Source organism: Grammomys surdaster, unplaced genomic scaffold (genome assembly GCF_004785775.1).
Source record: "Grammomys surdaster isolate TR1022 unplaced genomic scaffold, NIH_TR_1.0 126109, whole genome shotgun sequence".
In the NCBI taxonomy this organism is placed as follows: domain Eukaryota; kingdom Metazoa; phylum Chordata; class Mammalia; order Rodentia; family Muridae; genus Grammomys; species Grammomys surdaster.
The window spans coordinates 2770519-2790518 of record NW_021620917.1 but is presented as its reverse complement, the minus strand read 5'-3'; the positions used below and the strand labels follow the sequence as shown (position 1 = coordinate 2790518).

General features: G+C 48.1%; 1 protein-coding gene across 1 annotated transcript in view; it reads right to left on the bottom strand.

The window, feature by feature from the left end:
• Positions 1 to 5557: 5557 nt before the first annotated feature.
• Mmd2 (monocyte to macrophage differentiation associated 2) overlaps positions 5558 to 20000 on the bottom strand; it is a 44749-nt gene continuing 30306 nt past the window's right edge. The window contains exons 3-7 of the mRNA XM_028756147.1: positions 15205 to 15365; positions 14831 to 14905; positions 10650 to 10751; positions 8597 to 8666; positions 5558 to 5761 (exon numbers count right to left, since the gene is read on the bottom strand). Of these exons, the coding sequence (XP_028611980.1) occupies positions 5558 to 5761; positions 8597 to 8666; positions 10650 to 10751; positions 14831 to 14905; positions 15205 to 15365 (612 nt within the window). The remainder of the gene's footprint in view (positions 5762 to 8596; positions 8667 to 10649; positions 10752 to 14830; positions 14906 to 15204; positions 15366 to 20000) is intronic.

Genomic DNA, 20000 nt, shown 5'->3' with positions numbered 1-20000 from the left:
CACTGTCATCGGCATGAGGAGCCTTTACGGGCTGAGCCATCTTGCAGGCAGGATTCCATCTTAGTTTTTTGAAACAAGTTCTTTCACTGAACCTGGAGCTCACCAGTTCAGCCAGACTGGCTGGCTAGTGAGCCAGGGATCCTCCTGTCTGAGGATGTGGCTGAGCTGGGAGCGTCCTTCCTGCGTGCCAAGCACAAACCTGGGGCTGAATCCCCAGCCCTACATAAGCTGGGTATGGTGGTGTGTGGGGAAGATTTAAAAAGGCCGCCACAGCGGCGCAAGCCCCGCAAGGGATTCAGCCGCCGTGGTGGGTCCCACATTAGGGAAGAAGATCCTATGGTTCCAGCGACAGGCCCCAATAACACGAGGAAGTCCTTGGTTCCAAAAAGGTTTATTGTCATGGCGGATAATAGATGGATCTAGGCGTACCCCCCAAAAACTCAGGGCAGTCCCGAGTTATACAGGGAGGGAGAAAGGGGGAGGATTGGGGGAGGATCTGGGGGAGGAATGTTTAATTTGCTCTGCCCTCTGGCCTTCATTAGTATGTAAATCCCTAGGGCCTAAGGCCTATAGCCTGGCCTATGTGACTCTATGGAGATCTATGTGACTGCTTTTCAGGATCCTAGATAATGGGAAGGACCGAACTCCTGCCGGTTCTCACGCAGAATTCCACGGAGAATCTAGGGGTTCTAGGTCTGCTCAACCATGACCCAGGATACCCTTATGCAGTCCCACAGTGGTGCACCCCTATAATCCCAATCCTGGGAGGTAAAGGCAGGAGAATCAGGAATCCAAGGTTATTCTTGGCTGCCTGTGGTCCTGACCCTGTCTCAAAGAAAGGAAGAAAGAAAGAGAGAGAAGAGAGAGAGAGAGAGAGAGAGAGAGAGAGAGAGAGAGAGAAAGGAAGGAAGGAGGAAGGAAGAAAACCGGGTATGCTGGTACATTCCTTTAATACCAAAACATGGATTCTGTAATCCAGCCTGGTCTACATAGTGAGTTCCAGGACAGCCAAGGCTATGTAGAGAGGCCTTGTCTCAAAAAAGAAGAAAGGAAGGAAGGAAGGGGAAGGGAAGGAAGAAAAACAGAAAAGAGGAGGAGAAGAAAAAGAGAAGGAAAAGAAGAAAGGAAGATGAAAAGGAAAAAGAAAAAAGAAAAGGAGGGGTGAGGAGAGAAATGGGGAGGGGAGAACAGGGCAGAACTGGGTAGGCAGAAAGTGGGCGGAGCTGAGGGGATCCTGCTAGCTTCCATCCCCACCCATCATTCTGTGTTGCATCACAAAGACCCAGCCTCACCCAAGTCTCACTGGACAATGAGACTCAGGTTACTTGCAGTTCTCTGTGCTGTTCACTCTTCCCGTCACCCAGGGCCTCCCCACTGTGCCTCCCCATGGGAAAGCCACCCAACCCTGCTCATGCTTCCAGTTCAGCTCCAGTCTGAGATTAATTCAGTCCTGCCATCCATGGCCTGTTCCAAGCCCTCTAAGAAAGCTGTGTCAGCTGTGTGCAGCTGGGAGACACATTGCTGAAGTCTCTGTGGTTCTTTGGGACATGCCCATATTGGAGTGCTGGCATCGAATGTCCAGCACGTTCTCTGACCACATACACCTGGTACATCACCCAAGACACTCTTGGGACAGAGATGGAAGTACTGAACCATGGGAATATCCTTTCAAAAACTGTTCTGTTGCTCAGGTGATAGATGGTGACATCGGGAGTCAGGGCAGGGGTGCAATGGAATCCTGGGAAACTCCCTTTCCTGAATGATGCTAGATTATCAGCAGTGTGTCTTGGACTGGAGCAAGGGAAGAGTGACCAAGGCCTTTCAGGGTGTCCCCAAGGGTTTCTCAAAGTTAAATTTCACCATTAATGAATTGTTCTTTGGGTTAGTGTTAAGGTTTGGTCTGTCACTATGTATTGTAATGCTAAGTGTGGGTGCCCGAGGCCTGGTTGTCCCAGAGTCGAGAGAGTCTGCCTGTAGACCTGAGAGATGCTAAGTGACCTTGCTCTCAAGTTGTTTCTGATTGGTGAATAAAGATGCCTAAAGCCTATAGCTGGGCAAAATTGAGATAGGCAGGGTTTGGTGTTCCAGGACTTGTGGGTTGGAGGAGACCACAAAGCAGAAGAGAAGAAGGTGGAGAGAGGAAAGACGCCATGGGTTAGGAGTCAAGAAAGCATGGATGGCCATGGGCTGGAGAGATGGCTCAGAGGTTAAGAGCACTGACTGCTCTTCCAGAGGACCTGAGTTCAATTCCCAGCAACTACATGGTGGCTCACAACCATCTGTAATAGGGATTTGATGCACTCTTCTGGAGTGTCTGAAGACAGATGCAATGTACTCACATACATGAAATAAATAAATAAATCTTTAAAAGAAAGGAAGAAAGAGAGAGAGAGAGAGAAAGAGAGAGAGAAAGAGAGAATTGGAGTTCAGAGCAGCCCAGATGGAAATGTAGTAATAATTCAGGGTTTTCGATAGGAAATAGATTTTCATAGCATAGAGGGTAGATATCTGGTCAGCATTAGTACTAATAAAGGCTTATTATAAATATAAAGGTCATATGTGTCTTTTATCTGGAAACTGAATGATCAAAGGCAGGGTAAAATCCCTGCTTTGGAACTAAATATTTTCAACAACAGATTGAAACCCGAGCACAGGAATCTTCTTTATCAGAATTCACTTTTTTTTTTCCTTCTTTCTTTTTTCTTTCTTTCTTTTTTTGTTTTTTGTTTTTTTGGTTTTTCGAGACAGGGTTTCTCCGTATAGCCCTGGCTGTCAGCTCGCTTTTCAAGTGGACAATTAACGTAACTAATTAAACACCATGCTAAGCATTGCATTTTAACTAATTTATTTAGGTATGTGAATGTATGTATGCATGCATGTATGTATGTATGCATGCATGTATGTATGCATGTATGTATGTATGCATGTATGTATGTATGTATGCATGCATGTATGTATGCATGTATGTATGCATGTATGTATGCATGTATGTATGTATGCATGTATGTATGAATGTATGTATGTATGCATGTGTGAATGTATGTATGCATGCATGTATGTATGTATGCATGCATGCATGTATGTATGTGTAAGGCTGAGGACGGCTTGTAGGAGTCCATTCTCTCCTACTGTGAGCCCGGGGAATTGAACTTGGGTCCAGCTAGCACCTTTACCTTCTGAGCCATCCCTCCAACCCCACAGTCTGTTTATTATCCTAGTCCTTTCTTCATGCAGCCTTACACGGTGCTGTCATTTCAAATTTTATTTACTTATTTATCTTTATTTGTGTGAGTGCTTTGCCTTCACATATGTCTGTGCACCAGATGCATGCCCGGCACCTGCAGAGGCCAGAAGAGGGCGTCAGATCCCCTGAAACAGGAATTAGAAATGGTTCTGAGCTGCCTGCCATGTGGGTGCTGGGAATCAAACCCGGGTCCTCTGGAAGAGCAGGCAGTGCTCTTACTTCTGAGCCATCTCTCCAGCTCCCATATGAGATGCTGTCTTGCTTGCTTTGTTTTATAGCTGGGGACACCTGCCACAGAGAGCAAGGGATTGGCCTAAATCCTTGCCAGTGGGAAAGGCCAGACTTGATGCCAGGTCTAGCAAGACATCCCTGCCTTCCAGGAGCAGCTTATGTACCTGAGTGACGGACAGGGCTCTGAGCTGATGAGCACAAGGAGTAAGGGGTGCAGAGGATAGCCCCAAAATCACACAAATACTACAAAGTCTTCAATGTGTGTTTGGGCTTTGAAGGATGAATAGGAGTTGGGTAGGAGAGAGAGCCCCTGTGGGGTGACTGTCAGAGGAAAATTCAAATAAACGCCCAGCCCAGGACCACAAGGAGATGGAGCTGTTCAACTCAAGAGCTCAGTAAGGCCCATGTGATCACTCTGAAGTGCCATGCCAGTGTCTTAGGCATCCGTTGCTGTTCCTGGGAACCTCCCTGGTCGCCATCAGCATCCTAGCTAGCGGCAGATGCTTAGATGCTTTTCTTAGTCTGGACTGCACCACGCCTGGGGCATTCCCACACAACATTCCAGATGCTCACTCCCCACAGCCTCAGGCCCAGAGGAAGGCCAGTTATGAGGGTTCCATCCCAGTCAGCAGCCAGCTTTCTCCAATGTGGTCCTCTTCTCTGAACCCTGACGCCCAGTTAGAAAAAACATCGGGGAAAATCCATGGGGCAGGGTTACCCAAGATAGTTACCAGGGGCTGGAAGTCCTGTTCTCTTACACACACACACACACACACACACGTTCATACACACAGACACTCATGTGCACAAGCAGGCTAGACAAAACCAATCTTAAAACTCACTGGATCCAAAACCATCTTTCCGAGGAATGCATAAACTTGATTTAATACTGGCTTTGACATGGGATTCCAGGTGCTGAAGCCCCGAAATACCTTGGAATGTGCTAGAACAAAGTATAAGGCACCCTGTCTTGGCCTACCCTTGCCCACAGCCATCTGGTTGGCAGTTGTTGAGTAAGACCCTGGATTTCCAGCAGACTCTTGCAGAAAGTCTGATGTGTCTGTTCAGGTCAGGAGCCAGGCCCGCTGCTCCCATACTCAGCCAGTGTCCAGGTGGCAGCTTATGACGAGGCTAGCCCAGGAGTAGAGGTGGCTGAGGACAGGGCCCTGGGAGCCACGTGCTTAGCTGACAGGTCACTTCAGAGGTTGAAGGATGGAGGCATTCCACCCATTCTGATAGATGAAGACCCTGCCCCAGGCTCATCAGAGGGGCCTCCGAGAGCCATCTCACGACACCAAGAAAAAGCTCCTGTGGTGAAAACAGTGTGATTTCTCTGGATTCTTTGAGATGAGAAAAAATGACCAGGTAGCAGCATCTTCATCCCAGATCTCAATTCTTCTAGAACCAAGAGCCAGCCATGGCAGAGCAGAGTGCCGGGAGCTGCTTGAAATATATGCCTTGGTCTCCCTGCACTGCCTCCAAACAGCTCGCTTCAAGAACCTCCTCAAATACGGACAAGAGGGAAGAGAAGGCAATGGTGGTTAGAGATGAGCATGCTCCTCCATACAGTGACTTCTAATAGCTATACCGTGATCCTGTTTTCCATCATGAGCACAGAATCGATTAGTAATGTCTGCATGGGACACTATGTTGAATTCTACTGTTACACACATGCTGCAATTGATTGGTGATGCCTGTCATGGTCAGGGATATTCCCCACCTGTCATCTATAATGCTAAGTCACTTTCCCCTGAAGCAAAAAGGGAGGCCCTCAAGACCTTAAAAATTAGCTTTTGGATGATCATTCCCTATTTGGCCCTTTTTTGAAGATGTTAATATTGGTTATAGTAAAAAAAAAAATGCCTAAAGTAGAAATACAGTACAGAATTAATTTCTCCTCCATGGAAATGACTAAATGTTTTCTTCCTTACTGGAGATTCAAAAGATGGTCTGTCTGTCACTGAAAGGGACCTTAGACCCATGAAGAATTCCATCCAGGAAAAGACAGGCAGATCTTGGCACAGTTCACTTCCCATGATGCTTTGATCCCAAAGTCCAAATGACCCATGGAGTCTGGGCCACTCATTTGGACACCTTGGTCTGCAGTGTGCTGGGCAGATACAGGTACCTCCAGATGGCATAGTAGTGGGTACCAGCACCAAATGCCACAAAGAGGTGCCAGATGGCATGGGCAAAGGGAATTCTCCCGTCACTCTTAAAGAACACCATGCCTAGGCAGTAGAAAGCCCCTCCTGTCATCAGCTCCCAGATGCCATCCGTGTTGGGCTGTTGGAAGAAAAGGATTGGAGACAAATTAGAGGAAGAGCGGTCACTCCCCATCACCCAGACAGAAAGACATACAAGTGGAGAACAAGCCCAGAGTCCCCAAGGAAGTCTCAACACGGACCTATCAAATTTTCCCACCTTAATTTCCCAGATCTGCAATTGGTTGAAGATGGCAACCTGGACCCTCAGAGGCTCAGCACTTGGGAGAAGGCAAATGCAGCAGGATTAGAAGTCCAGGGTCAGCCTGGGCTACACTGGCTCTGCCTCAATAAACAGACCCCCAAATCTCAAAAGCTACTTTTATAGTATAGCATATTTATGGGGAACTTAAGCAAAATATTGAGACCCTGCAAAAAGAAGGAGGAGGAAGAAGAAGAGGAGGAGGAGGAGGGGCTGGGGATACAGCCTAGTATTAAAGCACTTGCCTAGACTGTACAATGCCCTGGGTTCAAGCCCCATCACTGTGTGTGCATGTGCACATACACACACACATACACAGGCACACATGGGTGCACACACATGCATGCACATGCACATAGGCACACACACGCACTCAAGCACATGCACGCACACAGACACACACACACACATGCAGGCACACGTACACACACCCCCACACACACATGGTCAGTTAGTGTGCCCATATCATGGGATGTTATTCAGCCTTGAAAAGGATGGCTGTTCCGGACACAAGGAACAGTGTGGAGGAGTTTCAAGGACACAGTGCTAAGTGAAATAAGCCAGGCATGAAAGGATGGCTACCATAAAATGTGACTGTCCCAAAGTAGCCAAGTCCACAGAGACAGAAATAGGAGGCTTGGATGGAGGGATAGTTCACAGGACCATCCTCCAAGCCAAACTGCTGCCATCCTCGGGGGTTTTGACTTGGCCTGCTCAGCAAAGATCACAACAACTGGACTTTCTGAATGCTGACATTCCTTCTTAGAAAGAGGGGTCAGGGAGGGATATGGTACCCTCACCTCATCCCTCCCAACAAGTTATATGCGAGTCTGTCCTAATTGTCCATGATCTTGAAGTCTCTGAGAAGGGCTATAGGTGGAGACTCCATCTACACAGCCACGGGGGTCATTACACAGGTTGGATGTAGACATTCAGTGTGGCTGCTTTAAAATCACCCACACATCTGCCCATAAGCCATCATCCACTGCCCTGCAAGCAAGCCTCGCCTGGACTCTGGTGAACTCTAGAAAGGGTAGATGTTTACATCTTCCCGGAGAAAGGAATTTTAGCAGTAGAGGAGAAAAAGTATTCTTTGTGAGTGTGTGTGTGTAGATGCCCAAGGAAGCCAGCAGAGGGCGCTAGATACCCTGGAGCTGGAGTTCCAGCTGTCTGTGGGCTGCCTTATGTGGGTGCTGGGATTCACATGCCCCTCGCCTTACTGACACACAGGTTCTAATCCTCTTTAGGTCAGTCAGGTTCTACCATCCTGTCTTTCCATGACTCAAACAGCCATGACACAAAGTCTCTTGGAGAGTGGGCAAGTGGCGCCTGCCTGCAACCACAGCACTGAGTAGGCAGAGGAAGGAGGAGCTCAGGGGCAGCCTGGGCTACAGAACAAGCCTCTGCTGCACACAAACAATACAAAACAAAACAGAGAAGAGAACTGGACATGAGAATGCCATTCGGCCTTGAAAGGGGAAGAATAGTCTACATAAGGAATTTGATGTTAGCCTGGACTACGTGAGACTCTCAAAAAAAAAAAAAAAGTATTTCTTAGAGATCTTAAAGATGCCGCGTGGTGCTCAGGGTTAGCTGCCGACTTGACCCGATCTAGAATTACCTGGGAAGAAGGTCACAGGGAAATCTCTAGATCAAGTTGTTCTGTGGGGTTGTCTGTAGGAGATTGTCTTAGTCATCGTCATTGATGTGTGATGACCTGTCCTAAAAAGGGCCAGCACCGTTCTCTGGGTTGAGTCCTGGGCTGTGTACCAGTAGAGACAGTAAGCTGAGCTCTGAGCTGCATTCATTTTTCTTTGCTCTTGGATGTGACTACCTCCTGCTAGGTCCTGGCTTGGCTTCCCCTCAGTGATGGACTATAACCTGGAACTGTGATCTGAACAAAGCCTTTCTTTCCTAATCTGCTTTATAAAGATGATTTTATTATTTAGATAACTCTGTATGCGTGTGGGAGGGGATGCACGCGCACCATTTGTGTGCAGTGCCCGTGGAGGCCAGAAGGGGGCACCAGATCGCCTGAATCTGGAGTTAAAGGTGTTTGTAAACCACCTTTACATGGATGTGGGTCCTAGGAACCAAACACATGTCCTCTGTAAGAGCCACAGCTGCTTTTAACCATTGAACTATCTTCTCAGTTCAGCCCTCTAAGGTGCTTTTTGTCACAGCAACAAAAATGAAACTAAAACATTTTAGGTGGTGTTGTGAACGGTCCAAGACACCAAGGCTCCTACACACACACACACACACACACACACACACACACACACACACACACGTATTCCCCAGTCCTCAAGAGTATTGTAGCTGAATATTAACCACATAGTAGTCATAACACCCAGTGTTTCCTAGCAGGTACAACAGGCCATGCACCATGGTCAGTCAGTACCTTACTTAAACTGTCTGGTCGCCTTTACAGAATATGGAGACCTAATCTCAGAGTTAGGCACAACAGATGCTCCACTTCCCCAGTGAGATCTCCATGTTTTCTGTTCCTCTGGGCAAGCACACAGACCCACTATGCCTGTTTCCTCTGCTGCCAGAGGAGAGGGCTTTATTGATAGTCTCGAGACAGGTCTTATGAATGCAAGTGTTCCCTCCAGAAGACCAAAGTCCTCATGATGGGCAAGTGAAACTTACCATGGAGAGGATGACCAGGGCGGGGAAGAAACCCATCACCACATAGCAAAGCAGCTCCACAAGCTTGTACCTGAGAAGACAAGTCATGTGACCTCAGGACAAGCTTTCAAAGAGGGTCAGAGCACACAATGTTCTGATGCTGAAGATTAGCACAGCAAGAAGAGGAGATCTTCTCAGCGTGGCACTCCTTGGCACATATTCTACCCAGTAACATCAACAGATAATGGGAGTTGTGTGCCGCCGATGTGTGACCTACGCAGACATTACTAATTAATCCCAGCACCATCTCCCACAGGTCCCAAGCAGCCATTCTCAATTGTGCTGAACTGCTAGAACAACCGAGCCCTATGCCATTCTGGATTGCTTGTCTCCTACAGTCCCTGGAGGCTCTGTGGATGTAGAACTTTGTTATTTTCTGATGCTTCCCTAGCTTCTCTTTCCTCTCCCACTTGATGACGCTCATGCTAGTTCCACAGTAGTAAATGGTTTTGAGTATGTACCCTCTTGAAGCCTTTCCCTATTATCCAGTAACACAGTCTAGGAAAGGCAGGTGACAGGTGAACTAGATCACTGGGTCAAGTTACCTACGAAGTTATTTTAAAAAGTCTGGAGAGGACAGCGTGCTAGAAAAATGGCTCAACAGTTAAGAGTATTTCTAGTTGGGTTCCCAGCACCACCCTGGGCAGCTCACAGCCACCTATAACTCTAGCTCTAGGGGATCTGACAGCCTCTTCTGGACTCCTTGGGCACTGTACTGGCTGGTTTGGAGTTAACACAGAGAAAGAAGCTTCATTTGAGGAAATGCCTCCGTGAGATCCAGCTGTAAGGCATTCTCTCAATGAGTGACCAAGGGTGGGAGGTCCCATTGTGGGTGGTGCCATCCCTGGGCTGGTAGTCTTGGGTTCTATAAGAAAGCAAGTTGAACAAACCAGGGGAGCAAGCCAGTAAGTAACACTCCTCCATGGCCTCTGCATCAGCTCCTGCTTCCTGACCTGCTTGAGTTCCAGTCCTGACTTCCTTTGGTGATGAACAGCAACGTGGAAGTGTAAGCTGAATAAACCCTTTCCTCCCCAACTTCCTTCTTGGTCCTGATGTTTGTGGAGGAATAGAAACCCTGACTTAGGCCCCTACACACATGTGTGCATATACATTCATACAGATGTACATAAAGGAAATTTAAAACTTTTGTGTGTGTGTTTCTGTGTGTCCAGATGCATATCTGTGTGAGGCGTGTGTGCATGAGTATGGAGGCCAGAGAAGAGCCTCTTGTGTCGTTCCTCAGGGGATGACAACCTTGAGAAAGGGTCTCCCATTGACCTGGACCTTGCCAAGTAGGATAAGCTGGGTGATTGCAAGCCCTGGGAATCTCGTCTCTACCTTCTCAGCAGTAGGATGATGGGTATACCACTGTGCCCAACTTTTAAAGTGTGTCCTGGGGAGCAAAGTTAGGTTTATGCTTGAATAACTGAAACTTCACCAACAGAGCCATCTTCCCAACACCCTCTTTCGGAAGACACTTAGGGCCCAGGGAGATGGCGTCATTGGCAAAGGGCTTTCTGTGCAAGCATGAGGACCTGAGTTCAGATACCTGCAGCCCCATAAAAGCCAGGTCATGATCACACACATCTGTACTCTCATCTCTAGCAGAGAAGAGTCGGGGTTCCCAGAGCTCGCTGGCCCACCAGGCTAGCTAATTGGTGAGCTCCGGGTTCAATGAGAGACCCCGTCTCAGAAAACAAGGTGGAGTGGTTGAGGAGGTCACTCAGCATTATGCTCTGGCCCCTATGTGCGCATGTGCACCCACACACACACACAAACACACACACACACACACACAGAGAGAGAGAGAGAGAGAGAGAGAGAGAGAGAGAGAGAGAGAGAGAGAGCTAGCTTCAGATCTGTTCCTCTTGCTCATGGGGCCTGGTGTACACCCATGGGCTCCTCAAGGGTAGGATGCAAGCAAGGCTGGGTCATCCTTGAGGCTCACCTACTTGTGGGTGCTGAAGAACTAAGGGACACTTTGCCAGTCTGAGACTCCCCAGCCCTCACTTACCGTTCATGGAAGAAAAAGACATAGACGGTACCGATGGAGGCCATGATCCAAACCAGCCAGCGCATGTGGGAGGCCCAGGGACCCAGCTCCCGAAGGTTCAGCCTGAGAGAGAAGAAAGCCAAGGGCAGAGCCTGAGGGAACCATCATAGCCCAGCACAACACGGCCAGTCTGTCTCAAGAAGCTGACACCAGAGCGGCCCAGTCCCCAGTGGCTGCCTAGGAGGAACGAGGGCTCTCACAATGGCAGGGTAGAACGCTACACAAACTGCATTGGCAAAGTTGCGATGGTGGCACACGCCCATCATCCAAGCACTCAGGAGGCTGAGGCAGGAGAATCACCAGTTTCAGGCCAGTGTGAGCTACACACGTGAGACAAGACCCAGACAGAAACTAACGTCACAGCTGGAAAGACAGTCAGTAAAGTGCCAGTCACTTAAGCATGAAGACGTGAGTTCAAATCCCCAGAACCCACATAATCTCCAGTGACAGGGAGACAGATGCAGGGGGATCCCTGGGGCTCACTCAGCAATCAGTCTAGCTGAATAGTGAAGGGTAGGTAACCTGCTAAGTCAACTTGGTTGGTTGGTTAGTTGGTTGGTTGGTTGGTTGGTTGGTTGAGGCAGAGTCCCTCTACCTAGCCCTGGCTGGCCTGGAAGTCACTCTGTAGTCCAGGCTACTTTCAAACTCACAGAGCTCCACCTGCTTCTGCCTCCGAAGTTCTGGAATTAAAGATGTGAACTCCTGGTTCAGACTAAGTCATCTTAAAGGCCCTATTCACAGGCATTTTAAAGTAGAAATCCCAGCACCCAGGAGGCAGAGGCTGGTATTTCTGAGTTTGAGGTCAGCCTGGTCTACAGAACAAGTTCCAGGATGTCCAGGAACACACAGAGAAACCTTATCTTGAAAAAAATAGAAAAATTAAGAGTATAGACTGTTTGAACCAACATGGTGAAATACACAGAGCCTATTATAGATGTTGGAGCTGGGAGATCAGTCAAGAGTAGAAAGCTTGAGTTTGGAGACATGGCTCAGTGGTTATGTGCATTTGTTGGGTCAGCTACAGTGGAACACACCTTTGGTCTCAACAATGGAGAGGCAGAGCCAGGTGGAACCAGGCCATCCAAGGTTACAGAGTAGACCCTTCAGAGAGAGGAAGACAGGGAGAGAGGGAAGGAGGGAGAAAGGGAGAGAGGAGAGAGGGAGGGAAAGAGAGAGAGACAGATTTGCTGCACTTGCAGAGAATCTAGGTTCAAGTCCTCACATTAGCCACCTGTAACTCCTTTTCCAAGGAGCTTGGTGCTCTCCTGTGGCCTGCACAGGTACCTGTATGCACATGGGGCACATACACACATTGTCACACATAGACACCTAATTAAAAATAAACAAATACCTATGCGAGCATATGCACAGGCATATGTATATGAATATATATATATATATGGTATATATGTATATGTTTATATTATATATGTTTGTAAATAAATGTACATAGCGTGTTGGAAAGAGAACAAGGCTGAAGATTATGGGATGGGAGAGAATGGAACACTGCAGCAAATGTGAGTTGTGAAAGAGGGGATATATATGTAACTGATAGTTTTTCTGGCTCTAACTGTGTCATGGATTTTCTGTTTGGGGTGACGGATACATGCATAGAAATACATTCCATAATAAACATGAAGCCCCAAGGCAGCCGTTCCAAGTGGCTACTCTAACTGTATACAAGCTCGCCGAGATGTCGAGACCTGGGATATGGTTCATTTTGGCACGTGCTTTTATTTAAGCAAGTTCTCATCATAAAGTTTATACATTTTGAAGCAAAAATAATAAATCTTCAAAGGGAGGAAGAAGTATAGCAGGGCCTGAGCGATGGCTCACCGGTTAAGGGCACAGGTCTTCCAGAGGACCTGAGTTCACTTCCCAGCACCCACATGGTGGTTCACAGCTGCCTGTAACACCAGTTGCAGAAGGTCTGACACCCTCACACAGACATAGACACACATGAACCCAAAACAACAATGCTCATAAAATAAAAATAATTAAAATTTAAAAAAAAGGATAGCCGGGCAGTGGTGGCGCACGCCTTTAATCCCAGCACTTGGGAGGCAGAGGCAGGTGGATTTCTGAGTTCGAGGCTAGCCTGGTCTACAGAGTGAGTTCCAGGACAGCCAGGGCTACACAGAGAAACCCTGTCTCGAAAAAAAAAATAGCAATGCGGTGGTTGGTGCTGTCAACAAGATGAAATCTAGAGTCACCTAGAAGGGCCTGAGGATGGCTGCAAGGGGCGATCTTACATATGTGCACAGGTATAGGGAGATTCGTCCAGGACGGGTGGAACCATTTTTCTTCAAGTTCCTGCTGTTTCCCTGAACTAAGAGCTGGAGTAAACACTTTCTCCCTTAAGTTGCTTTGATCAGTGGATCTATCACAGCCAAGGGAGGAGGGTAAGACAGCGAGGTTATACGCTTTGCACACGAGGTAAGTTACATGTAAATGCAGGGCGTCTTAGAAAAAAGACACAGTGATGAAGAAGAACCTTTAACTCTTTGCTGGAGTGAATTTCTTGGATGAGAAAGCCTTTAACAGTTTTTAAATTATGTATCTGTGGGTGTGGGGGAGTGCCAGTGGAGGCCAGAAGAGGGCGCCGTACTCCTTAGAACTGGAGGCTTGGGTGGTTGTAAGCTTCCAACATGGATGCTGGGAGCTGAACTTGGGTCCTCTGCAAGAGCGGGTGCTCTCAACTACTGAAAGAAAAGAGAGGGAGATGAAGAGAGAGGAGGATGAAGGAGACGATAGGGTGATGGTGATAACAAGGAGGAATCAGGCACTGAGTAGGAAGCCCTCTGCTCACTACGTCATCACAAAGGCGTTAAGTAGCTGGGCGTGCGGCCCACACTTGTAGTCCTGGCCCCTCAGGAAGACAGAAGTCAGAGGATCTGCTCACGGAAGTTCATGACCCGCCAAGGCTACACAGCAAGACCCCATCTCAGAAAGTGGGAGGCAGAATGTTTACCTAGCACTTGTGAAAGGAAGTCCGAGTTATACCCACATCACAGTAATTAAAAAAAAAAAAAAGTATCTCTCTGCTTTTTGTGTGGGAGAATCGTGATCATTCAAATTTCCGATCCGGCCTCAGCGAACAAGGTGAAGAAGGACGGAGGATGATTCCGGACTCACATATAAAATACGCATACACATATGTACATCACACATATATACCCACAGACACAGGTGCACATACACACAGGCACACAAACATACACGTACACACACACGCAAAGGACATTAGGCAGAAGGTAAAACTAGAAATAGCTACTTTGGGTTTTATTGTGTTTTTGAGACAGGAGCCCACCGTGTAGCCAGGGCTGGCCTTAAACTCTCCATCTCCCTGCCTCAGCCTCCCAAAGTCTGGGGTTGCAAGCACATGCCACACATTTGTCTAAACAAACACTTGACTATGTACAATATACATATGCCCTCCCCCTTTCATTGAGAGGGGGTATAGCTCAGTGATGGAGAACTGGTGTGATCTCCCAAACCACAGGGAGAAAAGGATAAAAATATTTTTTTTTTGAGATGGGGCCTCACTATGTAGCCCCGCTGACCTCAAACTGTCAAAGACTCACCTGCCTCTGCCGGCGTGGATTAAAGGCATGGATTAAAGGCATGCGCCACCACACCCAGGAATGAGTAAAGCTTTTAAAACATAAGTATAAGCCAGGCACCGTCATGCACATTGTAATCTCAGCACTTTGAAAGCGGAGGCAGGAGGATCAGAAATCCAAGGCCAGCCTCAGCCTCATAGGTAATTCATTCAAGGCTGAGACCCAGCCACACACACATGAAAAACTGAAAAATGAAAAACAACAAAAATTGCATGCATATCTGCAAATATGTGCAAGTGTGTCTATACACTTATATAGCCTTCGGCATCTACTTAAACCTGTGAATATATGCTAATATATGCTAATGTATGCACAACTCTTTGCATACACTTGCTCTTTTTTTTTTTCTCTCTCCCTTCAACTCTTGAGGGATATGCAAGGTAATAAGTAGATCATTCTTGGCATAAGAGTAAGGCTGAGCATGTCTTCTTACCTACTCCCCTGTCTGTGGTCACCAATCACCCACCCAAATTCTAAGCAGGAGAAGGAAGGCAGCCAGTGGGGGGTGCTGGCACTCACCAGGGAGCATAGGAGGCTGCGATGAAGAAGTAAATCACCATCCTGTCGATCATGTGCAGGCAGTGCTCTACCATCCTAGGGCAGGGAGAAAAGCTGGCAGGTCACAGCCTCTGTGTGCCAGCAGGGAAGCCCAGCCGCATCCCCAGCGTAGAGACAGCCTTGCCTTCCCTGGGGGGAGGCACCCACCCCACCCTCCAGCCACAACCTCTCGGCCTCTCCACTGGAGCAACAGTTTTCCAGGCTGCCTGCCATTCTGGTGGGTTATGGAGATACCTCAGGACTTCCATTAAGATGAATGCTAGCACACAGCTGTATATACACGTGTGTAGAGAGTGTATGTCCATGTGCCCTTTCGTGGGTTGGGCAGAGAGTACCTGAGATGGCTCTTCTTCCATGAGACTGTGTGGAAAATGGTGGACACCACAAAGAGGCCACAGAGGCCAAGGCCGTAGATCCAGGCGGATATGGTCTCCCAGTCATCGTCGGACAGGAAGTAGAGGTTGGAGCTGCCAAGGATGCTGGGAATGATCCAGAACTAGATGGAGAAAACACAGATCAGGGCCAGCCTTAAAAAAAATAGATATCTTTTTTTTCCACGAGGGAGAGTTTATTAAGAGAGTGGGAGAGCAAGAGGAGAGAGAAGTAGAGAGGAGTAGAGGCCAGCCATGACCACGTGGAGAGAGGGGGAAGAGAAGGGGGGAGGGGAGACAACAACCTGCAGGTGTGAGGGTCGAGAAGCAAGAGCAATAGGTATCTTTTATAAAGATTCGTTTTCTTTTTAATTTTGTGTGTGTGTGGTGTGGAGGAGGGGCTGAGGCAGCAGAGGCCAGAAGAGGACATTGGACCCCTAGAAGCTGGACTCTCAGATGGTTCTAAGACATCAGGCAAGGGTGCTGGGAAACACTCAGGTCCTCGGCAAGAGCAGTGTGTGTTCTTAACTCCTGAAGCATCTCTCTACCTCAAGGACCAACTCTTTGTGTGTAAGGAGCACAGTAGGCTCTTTGTGTGACTACGGCACTGGGTTATGCTTCTGCACGTGGAAGCTGTCATTTCTCAGCCATTGTTCACTCTGCTTGTTTGTTTTAAATATTTTTGTTCTGTGTGCATGCATGTGTGTGCACATGTGTGTGTGTGTGTGTGTACACTTGAGTCAGAGTGCACTATTGGAGATCAAACTGTGTGCATGCATGTGTGTGCGCATGTGTGTGTGTGTGTGTGTGCACTTGAGTCAGAGTGCACTATCGGAGATCAGAGTCAGTTCTCTCCTTCCACCATGTAGGTCTTGGGGGATTGAATTCAGGTCCTCATGCTTGTGTAGAAAGCCTGTTACCCACTGAGCCATGTCCACTGGAGAGCCTCAGACTTTTGAACAGTGCTCGGGGAGCACAGAGCCCCGGGATCTCTGCACTGACTCCCTCCCTTTCTCCTGATCAGCAGTTCTCACTCTGTGGGTCGAGACCATTGGAAAACACGTTTTTCTCATGTTCTTAGGATCCCCAAACCTTACATTTATTTCTGCTGCTACTTTATAACCGTTTTGCTACTGAGCAGCAGTGCCTCAGTACCTAAGGCCATTGTAAGTGTGTGTGTGTGTCTCTGTGTGTGTGTCTGTGTGTGTCTGTGTGTGTGTCTGTGTGTGTCTGTGTGTGTGTCTGTGTCTGTGTGTGTGTCTATGTGTGTGTTTTCCCGAAGCTACGACTCACAGGTTGAGAAGCCGCTGCTAGATTGTGCAGCACAAGACCTAGGTAACACAGTGCCCACCAAGCAGGCAAAAGATAACGGAGCCACTGAAGAAGTGATACGTTTTATTTCAGAGGAATAGATTCCATCTTCATTTTCCCAAAACTTTCATTGACACATAAAATGTACAAATTGTATTGAGTGCAAAAGAGACAACCCAGTGGTTAAGAACAATGGTTGCTCTTCCAGAGGACCCAGGTTCAATTCCCAAAACCCACATAGTGGCTCACAACTGTCTGTAACTCCAGCTCCAGGGGATCTGATGCCCTCTTCTGGACATTCTGGGCACCAGGCATGCACATAGTGAACAGACATACATCCAGGCAAAATATCCATAGACAGGAAATTACAACTACAAAATAAAACTCGTACATAATGAACTGGAGGGCTGGCTCGGGGGAATGGCACTTGTCACACAAGTGTGAAGAGCTGAGTTCGGATCCCAAGAACCCACAGAATGCCAGACAAGGTTGTTGGAAGCCGGTACAATCCAAGGCTTTCCCTGAGGCCCCATGTGTGGGGAAGGAACAAAGTTCGTTGTCTACAATCATGAACATGCTTGGCAGAGCCAGCAGTGGCCTGGGGCCAGAGTCTCGGGAAAGCTGTGACTCCAGACCTGGGAACCCAACTCTCCCCTACTAAGGGCTGTGCTTATCAGTCCCAAGGCCGCTGTGTGCCCAGTCGGTGACACACTGGAGACATGCTGTGTCCCTTTTGTGCAACATTGCTTGATTAGCTTCCTACTGACTCCATCTGACTGTATGATAGATTTCTGCTGACTCAGTCCCATTTGCCCTTATAAGCAGTGTATGAGATGCGCTGACGGAATACGGCTTAAATCCCAGCACTCAGGAGGCAGAGGCACTGGGATCAGCTGTGAGCCCAGCCTGGGCTACAGAGTGAGTTTCAGGACAGCCAGGGCTACACAAAGAAACCGGTCTCTGGAGAGAATGCTTCCTAATAAACTTACAGTGTGAGTCACGAGTGCTTGCAGACCTCCTGACTTCAGTGTTCTGTCTTCTTGATCTGCCCCCTCAACAACTCTATTTAGGACCCTGATTCCTGTGGTTTGGGTCACACGGTACCACATGTCTATAACCCTGAGACTTCTATATTATCCCAGCAGTTCCACAGTGAGTTGACAGAATGCCCAGATATGCATGGACCAACTAGCCTGGGCTACACCAGTGAAACAGAGACCATGTCAAGCAAAGTGGAAGGTGAGAAATGACACCTGCGATTGTCCTCTACCCTCCACACCTGCGTGCTCACACTCTTACATACAAACACACACACACACACACACACAGATTTTTTTTAAAAAGTTGTATGTGAAAATGTGGAACCATGAAATTTCTGTTTGAAAATGGATCGCTCAGCAGACTAGGCTCAAACACATAACTATCTCCTGTCTCAGCCTCCCAAAGGCTGGAGTCACAAGCCTGTGTCACCACACCTGGTTCTATGCAGAATTTCTCCTCTCTTTCCTCTTCTTCTTTCTCTTCTTCATCATCATCACCATCACCATCTTCCTCCTCATCTTCTTCACCATCACCATCTCCATCATCATCAATTAGGTACTTATTTTTAATTATGTTTGGGGGTGGTGCATGTGAGTGCAGGTACCAATGGACGCCAGAAGAGGGCAGTAGAGTCCCCTGAAGGTTGAGCTATAGGCTGTTGTGAGCTATCTGCTATGAGTGCTGGGAACCAAACTCAGGTCAAAGACAGCTACCTTCTTAAACATTTACCATTGCTTTAGGATGAAAACATTCAAAAGTCCTTTTAGGTTTGTTTGCAGTGCTGGGGGTGGTACCCAAGGCCTTTCTCATGCTGTTCAAGGCTCTACCAACTGACCTACGTCCCCAACCTTCTTTCAAGGTTTTGGAAACGTACAGTTCCATAGTTGTGTTGGTAGAGGGCTTGTGCGTCATTCCCAAATGACATTCCCAGCAGCACATAAAACAGACATGGTAGTGCACACCTGGAACCCCAGTACTCAGGAGGTGTGGACTGAAGGAAAAACTAGAACTCAAGTTCATCATTAGCTACACTGAGTTTGAGTCTAGCCTGGGCTACATGAGACCCCCATCTCAAGAAGAGTCAGCACAGGGGAAGAGGCTGGCCACCTCACCAGCTGGTTATAGAGAATGAGCCCCTGAATTCTTTACCTTTCCAAATCTGTGACCTGTCTCTCTCAAAACCTTCCATCTTTCGTCACGAGAGTACCAGAAACCGTTGAACAACTGGCATTTGTATAGCAAGGTAGTGAGGGGGACCTACTCAGGCCTCCCCTGCATCTGGGCAAATGGGGGCGCTTTAGAAAGGAACATTTCAGCAAGACCATGACAAATGGAAAGGGTTGAATAGGCAGGCTGGATCAGGGTGGCAAGTGTCCCAGGGAGGGAGACACCGTGTGCAAAGGCATGAAATCGTGGGAACGGCAAGCAAGTCAGGGGCTCTGGACAAGAGTGTGGCGTAGGCGGTGTGAGCAGAGAGCTGGGGCCTGCCAGAGACAATCCAGAGTGGGTACATGCTCTGCTGGGTACTAGGAAGCCACCAGGGCTTCTCTGAGTGAGAGACATACTCAGTTCTACAGTCTGTGGTGCTACAGGGGGTCTGCCTTTAGATCCTAGTCTCCCTACGGGACCCCAAGAGATTAGAGAAGCAGGTCACCCTGGAGTGGGTCGAGAAGGACCAGCAAGACGACTCCATCAGTATTCCCTGCACAGCATGAGGACCTGAGTTCAGATCCCAGCACCCATGTCAAAAGCTTAGCCACTTGGAGTGTGCTTGGAAGCCCAGTACTGGGAAGCAGATACAGGTGGATCCCTGGAGTCAGCAGCATGAGAGCATCCCATAAAATAAGATGGGTGGGCCAAAGTGCTTTTTATGAAAGCCTGACCTCTGAGCCCCACACTGCAAGTGGAGAGCTGACCCCTGAAAGTTGTCCTCTGACCTCTGACCTCCACACATGCGCACCCACACACAAATAAATAATAAATAGCCAAGAGATAGATGTCTTTGTTTTCTTTCTTTCTTTCTTTCTTTCTTTCTTTCTCTCTTTCTTTCTTTCTTCTCCCCCTCCTCTCCCTCCTCCTCCTTTTCTGCCTCCTCTTCCCCCTTCTCCTTTTTGAGACAGGATCTCTCTATGTGGTTCTGGTTGTCCTGGAGCTCACTGTGTAGACTAGATTGGCATCAGACTCACAGTAATCCTCCTGCCTCTGCCTCTAGGTCGCTGAAATTAAAGATGTGCACCATTGGCCAGATGGTGGTGGCACACTTCTTTAATCTCCACACTCCAGAGCCAGAGACAGGCAGATCTCTGAGTTTGAGGACAACCTGGGCTACACAGTGAAACCCTGTCTTGAAGGAAGAGGAGGAGGAGGAGGAGGAGGAGGAGGAGGAGGAGGAGGAGGAGGAGGAGGAG